This window comes from Empidonax traillii, unplaced genomic scaffold, assembly GCF_003031625.1.
Source record: "Empidonax traillii isolate 1590-97213 ecotype Southwest subspecies unplaced genomic scaffold, ASM303162v1 scaffold240:size1935192, whole genome shotgun sequence".
Classification (NCBI taxonomy): domain Eukaryota; kingdom Metazoa; phylum Chordata; class Aves; order Passeriformes; family Tyrannidae; genus Empidonax; species Empidonax traillii.
The window spans coordinates 1,165,844-1,190,623 of record NW_020955433.1 but is presented as its reverse complement, the minus strand read 5'-3'; the positions used below and the strand labels follow the sequence as shown (position 1 = coordinate 1,190,623).

The 24,780-nt window shown below is 38.3% G+C and overlaps 1 protein-coding gene across 2 annotated transcripts in view; it reads right to left on the bottom strand.

Moving 5' to 3' along the window:
• Positions 1-178: 178 nt before the first annotated feature.
• Positions 179-24,780, bottom strand: part of KLF3 (Kruppel like factor 3) — a 26,111-nt gene continuing 1,509 nt past the window's right edge. The window contains exons 2-7 of one of the 2 annotated variants that reach the window (XM_027888509.1): positions 21,524-21,562; positions 14,736-14,832; positions 7,515-8,010; positions 6,500-6,650; positions 2,006-2,166; positions 179-927 (exon numbers count right to left, since the gene is read on the bottom strand). In XM_027888509.1, the coding sequence (XP_027744310.1) occupies positions 746-927; positions 2,006-2,166; positions 6,500-6,650; positions 7,515-8,010; positions 14,736-14,792 (1,047 nt within the window). In that variant the 5' untranslated portion in view covers positions 14,793-14,832; positions 21,524-21,562 and the 3' untranslated portion in view covers positions 179-745. The remainder of the gene's footprint in view (positions 928-2,005; positions 2,167-6,499; positions 6,651-7,514; positions 8,011-14,735; positions 14,833-21,523; positions 21,563-24,780) is intronic. The other variant, XM_027888510.1, reaches the window with a different exon arrangement.

Here is a 24,780-nt window from a genome sequence, read left to right as displayed (position 1 = left end):
CAAGGTCTTCATTTAACAAATCCACTGGGGTATTATGCAATAAAAACAAAGGTATCTACTACACTATCATACAGATGACAGATAATATTGGTTTAGATGCACAGTGTTATGTATGGACCGATTCCTGCCAATTTTTCTTCTTGACTGGGGTAAATGATACTATGACTCAATCCTTCTGTAAAGTAATTACACTGTTTAGATTTATTTCCTCAGTGTTACTCACTGTTTGGGCAGAGGGGATTTCTAAATCAGGTGTCTTTCTAAAACTGTTGCATTAACCACATTGCAGAAATCAACACAGCTGGGAGAGTCCATTCATTGCATTGTTGAGCATAAAATGAGAGTGTATCCCTTACTGGGCACATAAATCAAAGTGTCTGGCAAGGACTAGCATTTTGGATATTCAATAACATTTACTACTTTATCAGTATATGTTGGGTTGATTATATGAAGAAACCAACAAAAGCTGTTAGTTTACAAATTCCCTTATTCACAAATGGAATACATTAAACATACTGAATGTAGAAAGGGTTTGCTTAGCATCCCCAGGAGAAAAAAAAAGAAGTATTCACATTCTTTAGGTCTGACCCGTGGCAAGGACATAGGAGGGTTAGATAACATCTGTTACTGACCATACGTAAGCTTTTAATGATATAAACTCAGAGATCCAGACCAGCTGAATCCAAATTAAAATGCATATGTAAAAAACAAAAAAAGTGTGACAGGAGTCAGGGACAGAAGACATTCAGACTAGCATGTGGCGTTTTCTGTGAAGAGCAAGATGGTCCGAACGGGAAAAGCTACGGTCACAGTCTGGGCACTGAAAAGGTTTGATTCCCGTGTGCTTGCGGAAATGCCGCGTTAGTTCATCAGAACGAGCAAACTTCCACGTGCATCCCTCCCAAGTGCATTTGTACGGCTTTTCACCTGGAAAAAGAAACACAGAAGTGGAGATTTAAGATATGAACCCATCAGTTAAATATCTGACAGATTTGTTCTCTTGCCTTGTCAAATTTCAGCAAGTACTTCAATGCTTACTGAAAAGGCCTGCAAACAGTACAAGGCTGCAGAGTATTCTGCACTAGAAACTGTGCAGTCTGAGTTAACAGATCGAAAAAATGTTTCCTGCCACAACTTCTTTTTTTGTTGTCTCTCTGTTCCTCTCTCTGCCATATTAGCATTTGTTTTGTCTCATCAAGCCCAGAAGTGTAAAGGTTTAAGCATTTTTTCATATATTTTCAAAATAGGGAATTCATTCCAGATTAAATGGGGGAAAGGACTGTGCTACCATTCAGAACAGCAGGCAAAAATCTTCTTGTGATTACTAAAATTTAATGCAGTATAAATAACTGGCACCATTGTAACAAGTATCCCAACTTAAAATCTCTCTCAGTCATTACTTTCTTATATGTAATTTTCCCTCTTCTTTAACACCGCTGTACTGCCCCAAAACCTTGGATGTGTATATATTCATTTAGCATGCCAAGATGAACATTTCTGTGGAGAGCAGAGATGGGGATATGCTTACTTGAACATTCAGAAAAGAGCACCATCGGACCACTGGTAGCACGTCCACAGAGCAGATGTGTTTGCATCTGGAACACAGTCCAGATTTCTGCAAATGGGCTACTCCCGTGAAGTCTCAGTCAAATTTCACAGTGATGTCATAGGTGAGGCAGTGCGATTTGAAACATTTTGGTATTTACAGGTTGTGCAGATTGAGTAATCTGCCAGCAACTGGACACAAAATGAGTGAAGAGCCAGTGAACATAAAGCACACCAGCACACCCCAAGAGCCTGTTTTGACTTACAGTCTCTTGCTGTGCGTTTTCCTGCTATGTCCTCTGTCTTCTGCTCAGCCTATAATTATATCCACAATAACAGATCTAACTTCTTTCATTTTGTTATTTACACTTGTGGTCACCTGGCCATTAGCAGGAACAACAAGCTTAGGCTACTATTTTACCACAGACTTGATGAAAGGGAAGCATAGCAGTGCTCAAACCTGTATGGGTTCTTCGGTGAGCCTTCAGATGGGAGCTTTTAGTGTAGACTTTGTTGCAGCCTTCATAATCACATCGATGTATTCTGCGTTTCCTTTGTGTGTCTGGAGATTCCACAGGTAAAGGTCTCTTTCCTGGTTGAACTATAACTGAAGGGTGATTCCTGCAAAGTCAAATTGAATGTTAAAAATGCAAAACATTTAGCACAGCAAACCTTAGCTAATGTGATTCATAACACAGCCTTTTATTCACTACTACTCTGTCTCTTGGCAGAAAACTACAACATTACATGCATGTTGAAAAATTCAACAGGGTTAGCAAATTTTGGGAGCAGTAATATTTTTAAATGTTTACTCACTTTGTGGTATGATGTAGCCATTTTTACTTCATACTCTTTTTTTTTTAACTTTAACCCTCTTCAAATTCTTGTTTTTCAGTCAACCCCAGGTTTCTCGAAGTTCATAGTGAGCTGTCGTTGTATTTGTTCACAATTTTTCGTTATCCTTCAAATATAACTATTTTGCTTATAATTGGAAACAGCTATCCCATGTTATTAAAGAAATTGTATCTTTAGGGTTTCAAAGCAGAAGTCAATCTTTATTATTCCAGCCACTCCTTTAAAATGTAATTAAGAATTTCCTGTTTGGTGCTGGCAGGAGGGTGCGGCCTCCCTGTACCACTGACGTCAATTCCTAAAAGTAGAGCTTAGCCCGTGTGCCACACCCACAGGATGTCTGAAGTTGTCCCTCCACCTTCATAAACATGATTTTTCACTTTAGAAGCCCACAGGTACAGTACAGGTAAGACGTGTCCTAACTACATACAGACTTCTGCAACAAACACAACCATAAACATTCACACAAGAGAAAACATACGAGCTTCTTAAAAGGTGTTGACTGTTGAATGCCACCCTACTGTAGAACTGGGGACAACTTTGATTCTTTCTTCCAGATCAATGTTAGGAAAGGCAACAAGTATGCTTGTCAAAAAGGTATGTGGCACTACAAATCTTTCAAACTAAGAAGGTTGCACTTTTCAGCCCATTAGCAGATCTTCATCAAAGCTTTTAATACACTCTCTAGCTTTTAACTGAAACTTAGAATATAACCTGCAGGTATTAGCATTCCTTGTTGCAAAACCAGCTCCTCCACGCGACACAAATGAGCTTTCTAGAACTCCTGTCTTTTCTCAGTTACTGTATTTCACATTTTTTTACCAATTGAATTATGCTTTATAACACTAGGTTCTATTAGTTACTTACACCAAGTTCCTTTAAGGCTTAATTTTCAGGAACATCAAATACCTACTTTTCTGAGCAAAATAAAGGGCATGTGCTAAAGACAGAAAATCTTCTGCATGGTTTAAGAAGAAAACAGCAGGATGGGGATTAGTGATGTGGGAAAAGTTTAATTCTGTTTTTAATTCTTTTATTAGAGTTACAAGCTTAAAATTTGGAGCCAAATTTTCTTTCACTAGTGGTTCTGTGACTGCTGAGTGATGTACTCTTCAAGTACACATTAGATCTAGCTAGAAATATTATAATAGCAGGAAACCCCAGATGGTGATGTTAGACACAGATGCACACACTCTTAAATAAGGAAGGCAGGCTTCCAGCTTCCAAAGAAATGGTACTCTAAAGCAATGTTCAGTTTTAACGCTGTTGCATAATAGCCTTTTGGATTCTCTGGCCAGAGCTCTGAATTAGGACAGCAAACTTGATTTAAATCATTATGTGCGGAGGCTAGTCCTGGACATGCTAACATCTGGGAAAAGGGAGAAAAAGGGTATTGACCACACACCATTTGCAATGATTTTCAATCTCAAAGCATCTAGAAAAAGCCTCGAGAATTCGTCTCCTTTTCCCTTTAGAGGAGATGAGATTGGCAAGACAACAAAATGTTATCAATAATCAGATAGGGTGTGGTAGTTTTAAAAAATGGTTAAGGCGGTGTCAGAATTCAGAGGTAAATATTAGGTGCCAATAATAAAAGCACAGCCCTAATTCTTTCATTCCCTCTTATACAACCAGATACAAATTCATTCAAGTCTACCCACTTATGTGTCACTCTTCAACAGATAAGAGTATCTTCCAAAAATCATGTTACAATTTCAAGAGCTTTTTCTCCTTCACCACAGACCACATTGTGTTGACAGCATGAGTGAGACTTTGATATTTGCATGAAAATACGCTAATGAGGCTTCTTGTACTGGGCTGGCTAAAGAAATGCCACCAACATTATATATATACATACATACATACATATACATATATATATATATATATATATATATATATATATACACAGTGTGTATGCCGAAACCTAACACTCAATCAAAATAAGTCACTTAAAAGTGAGACTGAAGGTTTCCTATGCTCCTTTAATACAGCTCATGTGTCTGAAGAGTGCACTTTAGGCAGCTGGAACCTATGAAAAATGATAAAATAATCATTGCTTAACTACAGCTCTTACTGCAGAGACTGATGCAGCTGAAAGACTACAGGGGTTTTTTTTTATAAAGGTTTAGGACTCTCATCTTGTAACTTGTGTGATTTGTCTATGCATTTTTTAATGATAAAAAGATAAAAAATACAAGTTATAAACCTCTTGTTTTGGATACAGCAAAATGTGAACTTGAAAGGGCTCAGTTTAGGAATAAGCAAGAACTGCAGCTCTACAGGACAGTTATGTAGGTATTTAAGCTGTTACAACACAAGGACAGGGTCTCCACAAACATAATGCTCCGTACAGCCAAGCAGAGGAGATGCTTCGGAAACACAGATTATAGAAATATTTTTTGTAACAAAGCTATCTACACAGTATACCAAATTTTATATTCTTTGCTCGGCGGATGGGTTTCCTGTGGAAACTGGACTCATTGGGAAATTTATAATGCAAATCACTAATGCAGGTGACAAGTCTATAGAAGTCTCAGCCCTGGAGGAAGGGTGTGGTACCAGCCAGGAACAGCACTTACTGGTTTGCTCTTGTTCAAGAGGCTTAACAAGGACAAAAAGTAAACTGAACCATTTGATAGTCCTGACTTAGCAGTAGTTAATTCCAAGACCTGACTGCCTTGTGTGGCAGGTCCATTACGGAAGGTAAGTAAGCAACTAGTAAACACGGATGTTTACTACTATATGTTTATTATGATAAAACATATAAGGTTATTTTAAAATAAACAGCATATAGTTTATAAAAGCTAGCTATTTGAAGCTTGTTTGAAGGCAAGGAGGGGTGCCCACAAGAAGGCTGCATGGAACGTAGTTAGCCCTGGAGCTGCAGTGTGCCTTCTAACCCAACAGCCATGAGCAGGAGGGAGAGGCAGTCTTCTGAAGGAAATGCAGGGGACCACCTGCCATATGCTTTCTTTCTCTTTCTGAATCACACTCACACTGGGTTTTGAGAGTCTGGCTTGGAGCCCTTTTCCTCTGCTCTATGGGGTGAGGTCAAATACAACTGCCCAAAGGGCAACAATGAGCATGAAGAAAGGGCCAAAATGGATCGTGAGGTTATGTGCTATGAGCAGCGCTCAGTTCCCAACTTCAGCTCCTGCCAGGGCCACGCTGGCAGTCTGCGTGCCTACCCAGAGCACTGCCTGCTGAAGGATGAGCCGGGCTCTGGGCCATTCCACAGTTTTAGTAAGTTGACACAATTTTCCGTAGGAAAACAGGAAATGGAGAAGACGTCCATGGCTGCTCAGATACTTCCTGAGAAATTTTTAATGGTTCCAATGAACAGGTTGACTAATTTCTTCTTTCTAGCCCTTGCCCTGCCTTCTGCAAACAGCACTGTTTTAAACCCAATTAGATCTGTGATCTAGTTCATGCAGTGGCCCCAGTAAAGGTTATACCAGCTCAACAAGTTAGTACTGGGATGGAAACAAGTGGCTGTGAGGAGGGAAAGCTTCAGAAACTACCTGAGCTGCCAAAAATATCACCCACAGAACAACGGCCTCGGGTAAACATGGAATTTCAAAGGATATATGGAGAACCTGTAAGCCCGAGGAGGTTCTTTCCACCACCTAGCCAAAATTTTTGAAAAAACAAAGAAGGCCTCCAGGAAGAGAAAGTCACAACATTCATTTTAAAGAAAGGTATTTCAAGTAACATAAATACAGAGATCAGTATGAAATCTCTTTTAGCTATCTTTCAAGTTTGCTGCTGGTTTTACATAAATAGATTATCATTGGCTTATTGGGAGTTCTGTTCTCAGTAAACTGTATGATTGGGACTATCATTATTTCAGAAATGGCAGATCTATGTGGTAGTGATATATAAATATGTATCAACTCCTGTATTGCTAAAGAAGGCAGAGAAAAAAAAAGTTGAAATCGCATTTCACAGTGGCAGTGGTGGGAGGGAAGAATGTTTTTCTGTATTTACCACATGTCCTAAAGCACAGCAACAATCATTCCCACTCCTCAAAACTCATAAATGCTCCAACAAACTGCCTTCCATTCTTCTGCTGATCTTGGGACTACTGTTGCCTACTTACTCTTGCAACATTACTTGCTGAGGAGATAATGAGGTCATCATTGGAGGTGACATTTGTTCAGGATAGAAGTCAGTCTTCGATGGTTCACTTCCTGGCTCGACTTTGATTGTTTTCTTGAGTGTAGGCTTCTCATAAGACTCAATGACAGGCACTGTATGGGGGAGGGTAGGAGAGGGAAGGCAACACACAAAAAATATGAAGAGTTATGGAAATAAACAGTACACATGAAAATCTATAGTTAAAAGAAATCCATCAGTTCTATATTTAGTGTGACAATTCATGATAAATACAAAATCTTCCAAGCTTTAGTCTATCTCCTGATGAACAATGATTCAAAGCACTTCTATTTATTTTTCCTCAGTCCAACATTTTAATCAATCCAAATCTCAGCAGTTAAACACCTTTATGTAGGTCTAAAGAAGGGACACAAAGGGTCTGGAGCACAAGTCCTAAGAGGACCAAGCTGAGGGTGATGGGGTTGTTTAGCCTGGAGGAGTCTCAGGGGAGACCTCATCACTCTCTACAGGTACCTGAAAAGAGGTTGTAGCCAGGTGGGGGTCAGTCTCTTCTCTCAGGCAATTTGCAACAGGATGAGAGGCAAGAGCCTCAAGTTGCACCAGGGGAGGTGTAGGTCGGACATTAGGGGTAAATTCTTCACAGAAAGGGTGATTAGACATTGGAATGGGCTACCCAGGAAGGTGAAGGAGTCACGTCCCTGGAGGTGTTTAAGGAAAAACTGGATGTGGCACTCAGTGCCGTGGTGTAGTTGACAAGGTGGTGATTGGTCACAGATTACACTCAATGATCTCAGAGGTCTTTTCAATCTAAGTGATTCTGTGACCTTGGTAAGTTTGGTAAAATATTTGCAAAATAAATTCTACGCCTGTCTATTTTGGAAGAACAGGAATTCTGTTCCATTTCCTAAAATGCAAAGAAATACAGGAAACAAGTGCTTGGATAAAGTATTATTTTCACATGATGAGATGGCATAAAAAAGAACTCTGACAACACCAACCTTGCATGCTACTTGGAGTTTCCATCTCATCTGCAAGAACTGTGGACACCATGATGGGCTGCTGGAGATGGGGAGCATACATAAAAGGAACTGGCTGGACCACAACAGGCTGTATAACTGGGAGTATTCCAGGGCTTCTCAGTCCGTGGCGTGAAAGAGCAGCAGCCATTACAGGTGGGATTGTTATTGGCATAGAAATGGGCTGTACTCCTGGGGGTGACGGTGTGAACTTACTGAGAGGTGAGCTGGGCGTGGACAGAGTCAGTCCAGGTGAAGTTCTCCTATGCACAGTCTGAAATTTTAGTGGGGAAGGAGAACTTCCAGTTGAAGGTGGTGAGCTCCGTTTATTTACTGTAAGGTCTACTGGCTCCATCTGGATTCCATTTGATAGTCCTTCAGGGCTGGAGTAGAATTTATTGTGCAACATGCTTGGTGTAGAATAAATGACGCTGTACTTGTTTGGCTTCATTTGGTCCATGTAATTGGATGGGTATGACTGTCAGAAGGAGTGGAAAAGAAATAAAGAAAATCAAATAATAAATCACGCAGTTACTGCTGAAAAAGAAAGACGGCTAATAAAACTGAGGCAAAATAAAGAAGTTTAATGAAAGCACTTTATTGTGCTTTCTAAATAAAAGTGAATTAAACAAAGCCTAAGATTCCACACAAAGGAATTTATTCAAGTACTGATTCACTAACTGTTCCAGAAGCAATGTAAAACAGATTATGAAAACAAATCTTCAAGGCTTACTCAACTATTTTCTCCGTTAAAAGCTGCTTGTTATACACTAAGCTGAGCATTTCTTAACTGACCTGGGAGACACATGCTGCTAATGCCCAGCATATAAGTGTATACTGAGGGTCAAGAATTCTAGCAAGACGGAGTTAAATTTGACTTAGAATTTCAAGTAATGGGTCCCAAACAAATGCTAAGGTAATTGATAAACAATCAATTGCTAAAGCAAGAAATGATGTATCTGAATCCAACAATCAATAAAAAATGCACAGCTGAACTATATAAGTAATGGGTGAGAAACTAGAGTGCAAAAGGAAAATTCTAAACCTTTCTAAACCATTTTTTGAGATATAAAGCAGCTAACTAGCCAGACTAATTCTGGAAAATAAGTATAAGGATAAACATTTGGAAAAATGTTCCTGTTAATGGTAGCTAGCAGTTCTCATTACAATATAAACCCCAAAGCCAATCTTGACCTATGTGATGATCTCCATATTTTAATAATAATTTTATATATTATGTTATTTATACTAATTATTTTTATAAACCAAGAAGTATTAACATACACTGCAGAGTACAATATTATTAAACAACTCTCCAGACCAATTTCGCATTTAAAAACTGTTGCAAATTGAGGTTCTTTATTAACAGCTAATTTACAGTAGAAACCGATGTGATGTTCTAACATAGCAGAGAGACACAGAACATGCAATGAACACAGATTTTTAGTCCTGTTGTCAATTCTTTGAAATAAAATGCTGTCTTTGGATTTTAGGTAAGTAAACCTCCATATTAAGGCTAAGCAGTTTCACACTAATCTTAAAAAAATGATTCTTTGGCACCAAAACTGCTTTGATGAGTGAGATTAAAAAAATATTCAAAATGACAGAAAGTGAAACAGAACTATAAAACTACTGTATTTTTATATAATTGTTTTCATAACATTTAAATTATTTTTTCCTATGGTAAATACCTCTAGTAATACATCTTCCTAGTTTTCAATGTTAACTAGAAGTACTCTTGCAAAATGACACAAATGTAGTTTTCTTCTTTTCAGTTACTGTTTGAAACAGTGAGTTTAGAAAATATAAAATTTTCCTGCTGCATTCAAAGCGCTGTGATAAAACAACAAAGCTGAGTCACCTCTTCCATAAAGTATTCAAACAAAGCAGCATAAACAATGGTGATTAATCTTCAAACAGTAAACATTACATTAAAACATCTGAAACTTTATTCTCTTTATGACTGTTCTTACAAATTCAATCTATAAAAACATTCATATTTAATGGTAATTGGTTTCTCAGAATTTTATTAAAATGCCTTTATTGCAGCTGTGCTGTCTGTAGACTTGCCAGCACTGCTGAGCCAAGCAACAAAATCATTAGCATTCTAACTGAAGACCACTAAATATTGATAGAATTTAACATTTAACAGTATTTACTACCTATTAAATCTGAACGAGTTATAAGCATCATAGCCAAAACCAAAAAATTTAAACAGGAACAAAACATTAAGTACTTCTGTTAAAATTGCTGTTATTGGTTTATAGTTATTGCTGTTACTGCGTTATAGTTCACTCAGCTTCAACTGTAAACTGTGAACATTCCACTACTAAGCATCAGTGCATTTACAGTGCTGCAGGTTTGTCAGGGATGACCACAATGTCAGTGCCTACAAACATTTCTCTTTCATTGCAAGAATGCTAGAAAAGAAAAAGCCTATGCAATTTAAATCTCAGGGAATGCTGTTGGTCAGCTATAACCTTTCCATATAAACATACCTATATATACCCTCTTTCAACTCTTTAACACCAGGGGTGGGTGTGTGTCTTTGTTGAAAAGAATACGAAAGTATTAAAATGCTGTGCAGAGAACTCTCAGTTAGAAAAGTTAAATAGAATTTATTTAGACAAGCAAGAAATACTTTCCAAGAATTAGAAAGAAAATAATGATGTTTTAAAGAAGTGATTACTTTAGGGACTTGGTATTTTATCCCATATGCCTTGCATTACCTTGCATAGAAGGTTTTCATTGTTGTAATTAAGCTGGCACAGATTTAGTATCAGCTACATTTTCTGGCAGTTTGGAGAAGCTGAATCATTTTCCTACACTTTTCTTCCTTCTGCAGTTCTAATTGCTATTATATCTGAACTGCAGATAAAGTTTTCACAGAAAAATGTGGTGGGACAAAATATGTGTTTGGGGAAAAAAGGGTGAAAAAGTTGAGAAGGATGACAGAACAATGAAAAAGGAAATATCTGCTGTCGATCAGACACTACCAATGAAGCCTGGTGGAAAATCTGTTCACTTGGTGTAAGTCACCCTTAGATCTACCCTGGCTCTGAAGTTAAACTTCCTGTATCTTTTAGCATAGCAAAGTTTCAGTTTCTAGGTCCTGGGACACAGTGATTGCCATTAGGTTGATAGAACCCACAGCTTTTAAATTTGGTGTTGCTTTTCCTTGCCAGGAAAGCAGACAGCACCCCTTAGGATACGGGATGGGAGAGTAAGGAAGACTTCACAGTTTCTCTCCATAAATTAATTACAGTAGGATTACAGGAGCATTAATTACAGTAAACAAACAAACAAACAAAAAAGGCCAACTACCTCTGTTTAGTTTTCTAAATGTCACCAAGTGTATTTCATAGTCTGCAAAAGCAGTCTTTTCTCACCTGTCCTAGATTAGGCAAAGTATTCTGGTGGAATGATAGAAAATGAGACACCATTGCTCTGTCTTCCTATAATATTTAAGGTGATGCATTTTCCTTGGATTTCTTTTGTGGGAATTAACAGCATATGCAGGAGTTTGATCTGATTTAGGATTGAAAAATCCCAACAAATTCTCACTTTCCTGTAAATTCTGCTTTCCTAAACATCCTTAGGCAGAACAATATGTCACGACAGTAGATCATTATAATGACGCAAGATTGTAATTCAACAAACATCTCCTTACAGTCCCCAATCTGGCTCTTTTTACGTTTGGTATCATCACTTCCCCCTCTTTGGGTCTTACAAAGCAATTAATTTACCTTTTTTTTGCTGTTTGTCCATATAAAACTCAGAGCACTGAAGCTACAAAGAAACTGGAAAATAAAGGAACTTCTCATATTTCTGAGTCATATCCATGTGGCTTATACAATTAAAATAATAAATTCCAATAGAGAATCACCATGCTTCTCTTGTCAATCTGTCAGGCATTAAGATTGCTCAAATATTTTGCCTGCACCCCTATTACCATCCAGAAAGACTACTGTTTCCGCAAGAGGACATTACCAAGCACTGTTCTGATATAATTTGCCAAATTCTGTTATACCGCCACAGTGAAACATCTTATTTGCTGTACAGGTGAAGAGATTTTCAAGTAATTCATCGAGTCTTTTATAAACTACACAACCCTACTAATTTAACTTCAAAATTTGGCCAGCCTCTAGGAAAAAAACATGCAAGAAATATTAAGTAATTCTGTTAGAATTGCTGGTATTCGTTTTTAGTACAAAGTTCACCCAGCTTCCACGAACTAAACATTCCATCACTAAACATCAGTGCATTTACAGTGCTGCAGGTTTGTGAGGGACAATCACAACATCAACACCTAGGAACATTTCTTTCATTACAAGAACACTAGAAAGAAAAAAGCTTGTGCATATAAATCTTAGATGCTTTTGGTCAAAAGGCTAATAAAGAACAAGCATCCCTAGGTGTAACCTTATCCTAACACAAGAACACCAGGTGGGAATTGCAGCAGTAACTGCCTGGATACTCAACAGTTAATGCATTCCATGACGGGGAGCTATGATGACTATGACTGTCTTTGGAGCACATGGGCTTGCAAAAGGGTAAAAATGCTGCTGGAGACTGGGCCAACTGGTCTCCCAAGGTTGTAGGCAGCTTCTAGACAGATTCCCCCTCCCACAGCAGGGAGGCCTGCATTGTACATCCAGAGCAAAGACTGGAACACTCAGTTTTGAGCAGGTGAATAAAAGTGCCAAGATTCAGTCACACGCAGAGATAAAATCCTAAAGTAGTTCCACAGGTGCTTTGTTCCTTTGAAACTGTGCATGCTGCAAGGCCAAGAACTACAAACCTGCATGTTTCTAGCTGAACCTGTTTATGTACATATTATAACCCTTTAGACCTGACTATACTATGTATTATATTGCCATATATATATGGCAATATTTAGATACTCTGTTAGCAACAAATCCAATCATAATGACCCACAGTGTCATACTTCTTGTGCCTGACCAAGAGTCTTCTCTCCACTACTCCGTTACAGAGAAAAACTGTTTCAATTCAATTTAAATTCAAATAAAGATGGTAACTCATAAAAGAGCAGCTTCTTTCACCAAATTTTAACTGGTATTTGTTCAAATGTTTAAAAAGTCCTTGCAGCAAATATTTAGGTAGAACTCAGATGACTTTGTCACTAGTTCATTAAGAACTATCATAAGATGGATGTGTTCAATAATTCATTTCAATAAATGGCATGAGCTGTTGGTAGAGTGATGAAATACTGTGGGTGCAAGCTTCTGTCACCTTAGAAGAAGTTAATCCTTTCATCCACACACCCTGAAATACAGTGGTGTCAAAACCATTATTAATTTCGTTCTCCCACTCCAACTAATGGTATGTTTTAAAGACAGACTTTACACTCACATGTATGTTCAGATAGAAGAGTGAATAATTCCTAAGGGGCTTAATTTATTTTGGCCTGTAAAGATACTACTAGAATGAAGGATGCAATACAAATAATCCTGATTTTAGATTTCTGGCTATGTCAGCCTGTAGTGATATACTTAGCACCTCCATAACCTCACACTGACAGTTTCTTTTCCATTCCACCTCCTCAAAAGGTGGTCAAGAAAACTAATTCACTCAGTGGGTGCTATCCTTTCCTATGTTCTCTCTGTATTACAATTCCTGCCATTAGAGGTGTCTCCAGAGCAGTTTCTGATGGGACCATGTGGCAGCAGGGCTCCAAGGAAGCCCATTTTCTGCTTTTGATGGACACCATTAGATATCCTTAGATAATCATCGCTAATAAGGTTACACAATAATTGTGATTAAAGTGACAGGTGGACTGGCCAATACTAAGGTTTTTTCCTAATCCAAATACTGGAATTCATTACACTCACACTTTCAGTGACATTTATTTTTCTATCACTGCTCTCAAGTAAATAAACCCCACAAGAGTCAAACTGTAATATTAAAATGCATATATACTTAACTCCCAAAATATGTTATCAATAGCACTGAAGAAATCAGACTGCTTACAGATGCATTTAAATCTATGACAATTATTCTATATTTTAAATAAAACAGGAAACAAACTTTCCACTGAAAGATGCTATTCAGAGCATGAGTTTAAAGCACTCTAAGTTACGTAAACTGACTTCACCCTTTTAATTAATCAGCCTTTCTAGGGGTGTGGTTTCACATTACACTTAATCTGATGTTATTGTGGGCTACTGCTGAAAGGGGAGGCCCTGTTCCCTCATTCTCCCCGCTCCCCTTGCTCTAATATTGAGCAGCTGCACAGAATGAGTCAGATAAGCTTTCTGATCTGACCAAAAAATGAGTATTTTTGGTGGGTTAGCAATTCTGATCATTCACTGAGCTGATCCAAATCATTCTAGGGCCACACAGTTCTTCAGTCACACAAAGGAGACACAAAGCTGGCAAGGAGGGAGAAAAGCCAAAATCTTCCCCTTCAGCAGCAGCCTGTATCTTCACAACTCTCACTGTACTGCTCCCACCTACACGTCCCTGATGCTCTTGCTTATCAGCCTCTTCTCTGAGATGACCTTATATATCAAATTCACTGAACATTAACCCAATTTTAAGGAAATGTCTCCTCTTTGCCCTTTTCCCTCTGGTTCCTTCTCCACTGCCCTAGTTCTCAGCTGTACACACAGTAAAGCAGTGCAACCAGTTTACTCAGCAAAAAGCCACTGCTGGTTTGTTGGTTTTGTTTGGTTTTTTTTTCAGGATTAAGTTTAGAGCACAGAGTTAGCCCCAGGCACATGTTGTCACAACAGAGAAACAGAAAAAGGGACAGTGAGAAGCCTGTTCATTTAGTTCAAAGGTGTTAACATTGAAACCACAGACTCTCCCCACTTCACTGTGAAGCGTGGCAACTTAATTTCAACCCACCTCCATCTGCACCACCAACTACAGAGACCATATCTGCAAAGCTCACAAGTTTTTGGATGTTCTCTCCTCTGTTCTGGAGATGGGAGCTGCTGCAACTTTGCTGTTGCTCCCATTCCCAGAGCAAATCTGACAGGCAATGGGCCAGGTCATTTAAGGCAATAAATTAATAAACTACAGAAGGTTTTCCTAGAATGTGAATCTGAGTGCATTAAGAGCAAAACTTAGCTTCACGGGCTTTCCTAAGCTAGTTCAAAGCTTAACAAAATCTTAGTGTGACTTAAAGGTGAAAAAAATAGAGTCATCACAAAGGTCAATATATTTTAAAAGTCTTACCACTGAAACAGGCTCCATGGCTTCTTGCTTGATAGGGACTGGGTCAAACATTAGCATCTTTTTTATTCACCTGTTCTGATGCTTCTGATGTCCTGGCCTGCAAGGCAAAGACAAAGTGTTAGAAAGTCACCCTAATCAACTTTCTGAACTGCAGAGAACTTATTATTTTGTAAGATTAAAGTGAATACTTATCAATCTCTAATATAGATTCTTAAATATTTGACTGAGCTTAAATATTTCATTTATTGTAAGTTCATTCTTTCCAAATTGCTATTGAAAGAAAGAGACATTTGCTCAATCTAATGAAAGTTAATTTGAATTTTATTCTGCATGTCAGCATACCAAGACCACAGAATTGTCACTTTCCTTAGCTGTCAGTGTTCAAACACATCACAATTTAGACTAAGTATTTCTCACCACCATTAAAACTTCAGAATAATTTTCTTTATACAAGTGAACTGATTCTGGAGAGGATCTCTCTCTTCTAAGAGTCCTAACAGAAATGTTCAATAGTTCACATACGGTGACACTGATATCAATGAAAAAAAAATACTAAAATCCAGGACTAACTTGGACTACATTCAACATGCTGCAATGACTTAACATAAAAAAATGCATCAGTTATTCCCATGACATAATGGATTTAGCGACAAGTCAACAACTATTTGTGTTAAGTGTGCAAAAGAAAAGCACTTCAAAAAATCTGCTTGTATTCTGTGCAGTTTCAGTTGCTTTTTCTTATCCAATCTCAAAATGCCCAAAATTAAAGTACTTAGTGTGATGCATGTCATAACTATCATACTACACATTTGCCATGGTCATCTTGGAAAGACGCTGTGAAGGAAAGGAGATACCTCTCTGAGGCAAAGCCATAAGGGTACAGAGCAGAATCTAAGGAAAGCAAAGCAAAGTTGTTCACAATAACATTTAGATCTTGGCAAGCTTTATATAAATCACTTGAGGTTATACATTATGACTGATGTCAAAGGAGCAAGTTCTGACCATACCCTGTACAGTTCACAGTCCTGCCTGCAAGTGGTATGACCTCTATTTAAACGTGCAGGGACAAAAACAAATTACACCAATTCCCTTCTGGCCAGTAGATGGCACTAGAAAGAAGCAAATACAGACAGACTTCACCATCCAGGCAATTCACCCCGTGGAACAAGCTGAAGGCTCACCAGCAGATTTGTAGCTGAGGCTGGAAAATTCTCTCAGAAATGTAAATGAACATTTTAAGATGGTCAAATTAAAAAAAATTCTAATAAGCCTACACTAATGAACAATCTTGCAATTAATGTGTGTTTATAGATCAAAATTTGTTAAGAGCTTCCAGAGAAAGATGGCAGGAGTTGTTACAAGTCTACCATTAATTATTCAGGTATACAAATAACATTTAAAGACTTTTGAAAATATATTACAACGGTGTGCATTTCGAATAATGGAAACAAGTAGCAAAAGTAAATTAAATTATCTTCATAATTCTTCTCACAAAAGTTGAAGGCCTGACAAAAGCAAATTGCAAAACCAAAGTGAAACAAATAACACAGCTTAATGTAATTTCCAGTTTAAAGTTACTACATAGTTTTAGTTTAGGAGCAGTTGTGTAACTTTCGGCACTATTTGCTAGAAGTTGTGGTAATTCCATAAATACCTTAAATACATTTGTGAGAAGGTTTTTAATTATACTATTCTTCTTTGAATGGTTATCTTTTAGATAACCATTATGTAGTTATCTTTTTCAGGTTTTTAACATTTCACATAGCTAGAACTGACGTTTTAGAAGACTGCCTTCCCAGAAATACATCCACATATCTATGCATCACTCATGTTCTCACACATATATATGCAATGTGAAAACAAAAAAAAAATGTATACTTCTAGACACTAAAAATATTTATAGTAAAATGTAGCCACTCAGACCCCCTATATAAGAATTTGGAACTAATTCCTTCAGTTTTCAGGAAACTTCCAATTTTTAGTTTGTATGTGCATAGATAAAGTGACACACTAATTTGTACTTTAGTGAAAGAAGGAAGGAGGAAAGAAAGGAGAGAAAGAAAAGAAAGAGAGAAAGTAAGAAGAGAAAAAGGAGGAAAGGAGGGAAGGCAGGCAGGAAGGCAGGAAGGAAGGGAAAAGAAAGAAGAGCTTCTTCTAAGTAAATGCAGTGATGATGATACTTTCTCATTTTTGTAATTTTAAAACTGGATTTCTTTAGTTTAAGAGTTACTCCTTTTCAAGAAAGTGTGTGAAAAGACAACTGATATACATTTGACATGTCATGCTACACATTTGAGTGTTTCCCAAGATAGCTCTAAATTACTGTGTAGAAATTAGACTGACAGACAACAGAAAGTGTACTCTGAATAAAAGTGAAAAATAATTCTTAATCTTTCTCAACTGCAGTCATCTAAGAGCAGCAGAGAAAACCTTAGTTTTATTACTGCATCACAGTAGAGAAATTGAGCACTTTATCACATTTTACTCTTAAGAAGTAGGTTTATTTTGCCTATTTGATAGTGAGTGGAAACCAATTTTCAAGAAAGGAAAATTAATTAGTGTATAACACTTGGTCCTGTCCATCCAGATCTTATTTGGTGGACTGCTACAGAATCAATACAAACCAGCTTTGGATCTGGCATTTAAAATTTAGCTCAAAAGGATGCTTTCTTAAGGCTGTAAATAAACTCACAAAACAATGGTCTTTGTATTTAAAAATAATGCTCCAAATTGATAGCTTGGACCACATGCATGTACACTCACACACAAATAAAGCATACCAGTTCTACTAAAAAGTAGGTAATTTTTCCCAGTATATTTGTAAAAGCATGCCTACTAACTCAAAAAATCCCAATCTCTCTCATGTCAGAAGGGGGCAATAGGGAAGGTAAGCAGTCTTATCTGTTTCTATTACAGAGGAATCAAAAACCAGTTGGGTTCTACTTTACACCGTGATTTCAGAATGCACTTGTTTGAAAGCCTGCAAATTGTTTAGAATATACAACTAATTTCTGGAAAATCAAAATACCATCTCTCATTCCTGAGGTGCTCTGGAAAAAACAGTGAGGCAGCAACAATATATATTCATATTAAGTCTATTAAAAAATAAGGTCTTTGTCTTTCACTTTATTATGTAAACTATTTTTCATTAAAGGGTTTTCTCATGTGGGGTAAAAGAATTTAAAATGCATGTAATCTGAAACTAAATAATTAACTGCAATCCGGTAGGCAAACATTCCACCCTCTCTTTTTTTTTTTTCCCCCTCTTTTTTCCAGCTAACAAGCCACCCAGTTTTACTTTCTTGCCTCCTCCCATTCACTCCACCCTGTGGATCTCTGCCAAGTCAGTCCAACTTGTCCAAACAGGACATGGCTTTTGATAAGATTTTGCTCACACCCTGTACTTCAGAAAGACGAATGAAGCAATTGGTTTTTGTATGGAAATAAGGCACAGATGAAACAGGTGCAAGGTAAAGTCCAGGCAAAGTCCTTCAGTATTCTCCTATCTGAAGTCCAGTGAAGACAGCAAGCCAGAAACAACAGAAACTCTGCCCTTATGATCCAATATGCAGCAAGGTCTCCAGAAGGGAAGTTCATTGTTGTTAGAGCTTATCACCTTGTCAGGATTGAAGACTTCTCAATACCAACTTCCTGACAGGTGTATGGTTTGTTATTTCAGAGACATAATTAAATGAAAGCTTAAAGATCCTTCAACATGCATTCTGACAATAAGGGCTCGTATGGATTATTTACCCTAGATGAAACATGCAAAGTGGTTAAAGAATGCACCCAGACTACACATCTGCACTGCAGAGCAGCTGGAAAAGAGCAACCGCAGTGCAGCTACTCCCAGCAGCTCTACCCATCTACCTTCAAGGTCTACCAACTCTGCAAACGTGTTATGAGAGGAAAGGGTGGGGCAGAAGGCCAGTTTTGACTGCGCGCATCCAACAACAAAGCTTCCTTCTAACACAGAACCTCTGCTTTCATTAAATACCTGGAAGGGCAGTGAGTGACCTGACTCCTGTGGTAGACAGGGGGGTGGTGACCATAAATTCTGCCTCTCTTCACTCTGCCTGAGAGCACATATGGGGTTTGCTTCCTCAGTCTTTGTGCCTGGGGGAAGCAAAGGAATGCTGCCACATGTACAGCGAGGCTTTGTCTAGAAGCTTTAAGGTATGATTGTTATTGTCAGTATAATTACAGAACGATATAATGATATCTGCTAAATTAGCACTGCGTGAGTGCTCTCTGTAAGGACACTGCAGCTCTTGCAGCATGTTGGTATCTAGCAATCAACTTTAAGTCCTGTGGCCAAAGCTCTTCAGTCCAAGCCCTTTGGGACTCAGGCTGTTGCTTTGAAACTGTGACTTCTCCTGTGAGCCTCGAGTCAAACTTCTCCTGGTACTAAGGAGAAGCAGTACTATCAGAAGACTCTCTACAGATGAAATCCAAAAGGGTAGGGAAGTTTCTGAACCCAGGTGAGAAGTCATCTTCAGTGGAGCCTTGAAAGAGAGTCTGACAGAGAAACCAGTTTCTGAGACCAACATTCCATAGAGAAGGTACAAAAAGCATTTTCCAGGGCTAGTAATGTGTTTTCACTTACTGGACCAGTTGCTCATCACGATCTGAGTCAGCAAAAAACTGTTTCTAAAGTTCCATTAACTTTAATGGGAAGTAAGCAAGTGCTTAACTGCACTCAACCCCAAAATAGCAGCAGGCAAGGAAACTCTCCAACTCAGCACAGCAGTCAGAATCAGTCAAAGCAAGCAAGAGTGGGGGCAGGAACAAAGTTCCAGACATGGTGCTGGGGGAAGAGATCAGAGCAGCCCCATGAAGAACACAGAAGAGGGAGAATCATGAAGAACTAGCATCCCAAGGAAATGTTTCACTGACCAGCAGCCTTGTTTTTTATTCACTGGATTTCCACTGGGAAATGGTAATAATTTTCAAAAATGTTAGGATATTACGTAAAATAAAATGATACGCAGGCAAAAATTTTCACTTTCAAGTTTTATTGATAGGCATGAAGAAAAAGAGCATTTTTACAGGATTCTGTTATTTAGTATTTCACACTATTTTTGCTTTTTAGCAGAGACTTGGGAATCTTTTACCTTCCTCCTTTCAGGACTGCAAGCAGGCTGAAAAACCTGTGTTTTTGCACAATTTGTGCATCTTAACTTCACTGATGTAACCTTGTTTGACCTAGAACTGCTTTGACATAATTATTTATCGTCTGTGTAGCAGACTAATCGGTATTTCCATTAAGTTTATGATAATACTGTTGCAAGCTCTTTGAAGCCACGTGCCTAGAAATGGCTTTCTTGTATGTAAAAATTTGGGGCAAAAATGTTCTTGAATTGCTTGTTAAGAAAATGTCTTCCTTACCTAGGAAAAACTGAGTCCATATACACCCTGTTCAACCTTCAGTTCTAAGAGGAGGAGAAAGAAAAGCTCTTGAGGCACCTCCATTAGACAATATTCTCCCTTATCAGAGCAGACCGCTGTCTGGTTTCCTGTCTCAAGCTACTTCTTAGAAGGAGAAACAGTCTAGTAAGGATAAAAGATCAGACTTCTGAAAACAAGTGAAGTATGTGGAATGGTATGATAATCTTTCCCTTCCAAACTGAACTTCGGTTTTTTTGTTGTGCTTTTCTTAAGAGGTTAATTTTTAAGGTAATTTAAAAGGGGAAACATTAAGCCTTTTTATTATGAAGAAAGAATGACAGAAAATACTGTTCTCTTCTGCAAAGGTTTCTGCTATTTCAGGAAACAAATGAAAAAGAAGATTCTACATTTTTTATAGTAAGGGAAAGAAGACAGAAACCTAATCCTAGAGAAAGGAATAATTTCCGAATAATAGCCTAAAAGATTAATTTGAACAAGGATCTGAATACCGGGCAAATGTCGATGAACTTCTATGTACCCATTGAAATGAAAAAAAACAACAACAAAACAACAAAACAACAAATAAAAACAACTAGGGGAAAGAGCTGGATACAGCAGTGGGTACAAATGTGACAGTGATCAAAGCAGCTTAGACTCTTTAAAAGTGGAAAGTCTGTCATGCCTTCATGGATCAAGTTAGTTTGTTGTTAACACACACTGACTGTATGATAGGCAGACCACACATTTGGTTGCGGTTTTTTTTCCATTCTGAGTTAGTTTACTGTTAAAAACCTGTTGGAGCTCTGTCTTTCCATTTGGCTGATCTACACTCACACTTCCTTCCCCTGGGAACTATTACCTACGGCTACAAAATGCTTAAAGGAAGCTCTGACATCAAGTAAATGCTTAACAGGGAAGAGTTAAATCTCTCTCCTAAAAGTAGCTCTGCCAAACTTCATATTCTGGATTGGAAGCAACTAGCCTCAGAATGAAAACACAAAGCTTGAATGCTGACAGCATAAAAGAACTCTAAAAGACCTCCTGTTAGCGGTGTTAATTAGTTTTTAAAAGTTGGTTTACAAAACTATTTTAATTTTAACCTCAGTTCTTTATTTTGTAGAACTTCTGGCTACAAAAAGGTGCAAACCACAAAATTTACTGCATTTATTATACACCAGTTTCCAGTATTAAACACAGTTATATGTAATTCTTTTCCTCTAACATTGGAAAAAAAAAAGATTAGATGTTTGAAATCCTGAGCAAATTAGCAGTACTAGAATGAAGACATTTAACTGTGTTCTAATGGATAAATTCATCTATGGTGTTCTAAAATGAACAGATAAACAACAAAGTAAAAACAACTGAGAACAACAAATTAAAAAAATCAATAATCAACTTACCAAAACCGTGTGGCCAAATACTTCTTGTTATCTGGATTTCTGAACAGACAAAAAACAGTTTGATATAAGTATATGCACATAATTCAATAAAAATTATTTTTTGCATACAATTAAGCCCTGAAACAAGTTTAAAGTGTGTATTTCAGACACTTCCTAAAAGATACCTGCAATGATCACAAACGGCTAACTTGTAGCATCCAGAAGAGCAAGAGCAGGAATTAAAAGATTACTTTAAAAATTATTGAAATAAAAAACCAAAGGAGTAAAATGAAGGGTGAAAGTATTTCTGTGTGTACAGAAGCCATGCATATTCCAGCCCATAAGTGACAAAGAAGAATAAACACTCCATCTTGCATTTTTATCCAGGGACTGATTCAAAGCACACTGAAAGTAATGCAAGTCTTCCTCTTGATTTCAAAGACTTCTGGCTTGGGTCCTTTAGCTCTTTTTCTGTCAGACCCAAAGCAACAGAAAGATTTATGTTTTTCTCAATTTCCTCTCAATATTTCACTGTCTGCCTGCAACAGGGTGAGGGGTAAAGATAAATATAAAAACAGGAGTAAAAAGATTATTTTTATGCCTTCAAAAACAGAAAACGTGGGACAGCAGTACCTATTAACGCCAAAGAAAAGTTAGCCAGCAGTGCTCCACTTTCTCTATTACATCTGGAGGACAACAAATCTTCTAGTTTGTGTAAGGAGAAAATACCTCTTGAGATCTGGAAATAGAAAGTGCTTATGGTGGACTATTCAGCTTGGGTAAGGGTGGAAGCCAAAACCCTCTTACAAGTACAAGCCGACAGATGTGGATTTTCTTCTCATACTTTTTATAGACCAGTGCAACTCTGTGACTTTAATGGAGCCATTCCAGATCAGCTGATGAGGGAGCGAGAGCAGAAAACTGGCTCGCAACTTTCTGGAGACTTGAGTTCAAGTCTTCAGCGAACAGAGCAAAGCTCTCCGGTTCACCCCCAGAACTATATTGGAGTCGAGGGCGTGCGTTAAAGGTTAACTTGGAAACCTCGTTATGACATAACACAGGCATCTTAAGCAATCCTGAGAGTGTAGAGACATGATAACTCATCGGGTGGGGATTGGGAGTTGAGGGGCAGTGACAAGGGGCCTGGACGAAGCTACCAAACTGCCAGAAAACAGCCTGAAACAGGAAAGAGCACCACATATGCCACTTGGAATGTGTGACGCAAACCCCAGCCTTGAAACAAAGAACAGGAAACAGCTCTGCTGGCTGCGCTGGGGAGAAAGCACAGAGAAACATTTAGGCGGCCCTCCCTGACCCTATATTCATGAGCAGCTGGAGTCTTTTAAAACAACAACAGTGGGTGGAGGTGTTTGTTCATTGGGTGTGAATAAAAACACTGTCCTTATGCAGGGGACCTGCCCTATTTACAAACAGGCTCCCTTAACGTGAGGAAACAGGAGATTTTTAGACACCACAGGTCATGAGGATTTGCTGAAACCTTCCCTTAGACCAGTTGGTTTATTACTGTATTTACAGAATGCCAGTGGCTAAACAGAGCTACAGCTTCACAACATCGAAGAGGCAGCACCCAGCCTGACAGTGAGCACCTTCTTCACAGACAGACCAGGGCTTGAGGCCATTGCAGAAGGGATTTATAAAGCGGGGGGCTGCTCCTGGACAGTGGCTCCCTCTTGCTCAGCACTGCTCAATAGCTGAGGACCAATACTTTTCTAAGCCATCGCACGCTTAGCCCTCCACATCCCTGTCCAAATGCACTCAGACTTCACTTCAGAACCTGATTTTCCATGGATATAATAGATTTATTTCAGAAGTACCTGAATATCCAGCTGAATAAATGAAGTAAGTTGGCAACATGAAGCAAAAGAATAGCACATCTTGTCTAAATGTCATGCAGTAGAATAACTTCATCACTTCTTTTCCATCAAAGCAATGGTTTCAAATACTGTCTTCTCTTACATATGTTGCACTGGTTACTGATATACCATGGGTGGGACATCTAATATTATCCAATGTCAGAACGTGTTGCAGCAAATTACATGGATGAGTACTACAGTAACACCAATGTGGGGTTTGAAGGCTGGAGTTTAATAAACGCACATGGGGTGACAACTGGCCAGTACAGCATCTACACAGCAACGTGTGGGTGTTGATTTTACACCAATAGTATCAGTTCCTTACTTTCTTCATACTGAATAACTAGAAATATAAATAATTTGGTGGTTGAATAACCCCCATCTCTCTTATCTCTAAGCCCTCAACTAAACTCACATTTACATTGCTATATATCTGAAGATTTTGCTTTTAGTTAAGCAGGTGTTGCCTAGGTCAATTCCTCACAGTATTCAAGGGCTCCCTCGCAGCTCTGCTGCTTGGAGGAAATTCTGCTTGGATTCTCATGGAAGGGAGAGATCACTTCGTACCCTTTCCTGCCCACCCCCCTTGCCCTTACCCCCAGTCTGCCTTGCGGTCTGAGACACAGCAATAACAGGGTGCACAGGAAAAAAAAAAAAAAGAAGAAATATTGTGAAAAATATCTGCTTGTGAGCCTCCTTGTAAAAAAATAAAAAAGGCTACTCAAGTCAGCTTCAGTTTTTTTGTATTTTGATACTAAAAAACATATTCTTAAAAATACAAGAAGAAAGTTAGTTTGAAATAAGTATCTTCTTGGGTTAGGCAGGATTATCAAATCCAGATGTAATTCCTCTCACACAAGAACCAGCTCCTCATGTGATTATCGAGACAGTGTACCTTAGAAGTATTGTATGGAAAAGTCACTAGTGAGCAGCCATGTAATCCTGTTTTCAATACAGGTAACGTACATTTATGGATAAAGTCAAGTCTTCAGAGCTCTCCTATCAGACACCCAAACTCAGCTTTTCCCAACAGTAAAACCTTTCGAGTTCAGTTCCACAAATAGTGACACTTCCTGAATTTTCAAAGTCAAGGAAGCAAATAAAACACAGCAAACAGTGCAGGTACAGTACAAGGGAAGTGCAAAAAAGAACTTTAATGTATACTTTTATATAACCCTTGAACGACCACTTGAGCAATTCTGAAATAGGTCTTTCTCCCAACCTTCAGTGAGGTGCTGTGATCTCCCAGGGCGGGCTCCTGTTCCTAAGCCTTTTTTTTCCAGGGCTCCCCTTGCAGTGCCAGGCACTCACCTGACATCGGTTCAAAGCAAATAACTCCTATTCCCATTTCGGTTAAAAACAAACAAAAAACCAACCCCCCACAAAACTTTAAAACAAAAAAAA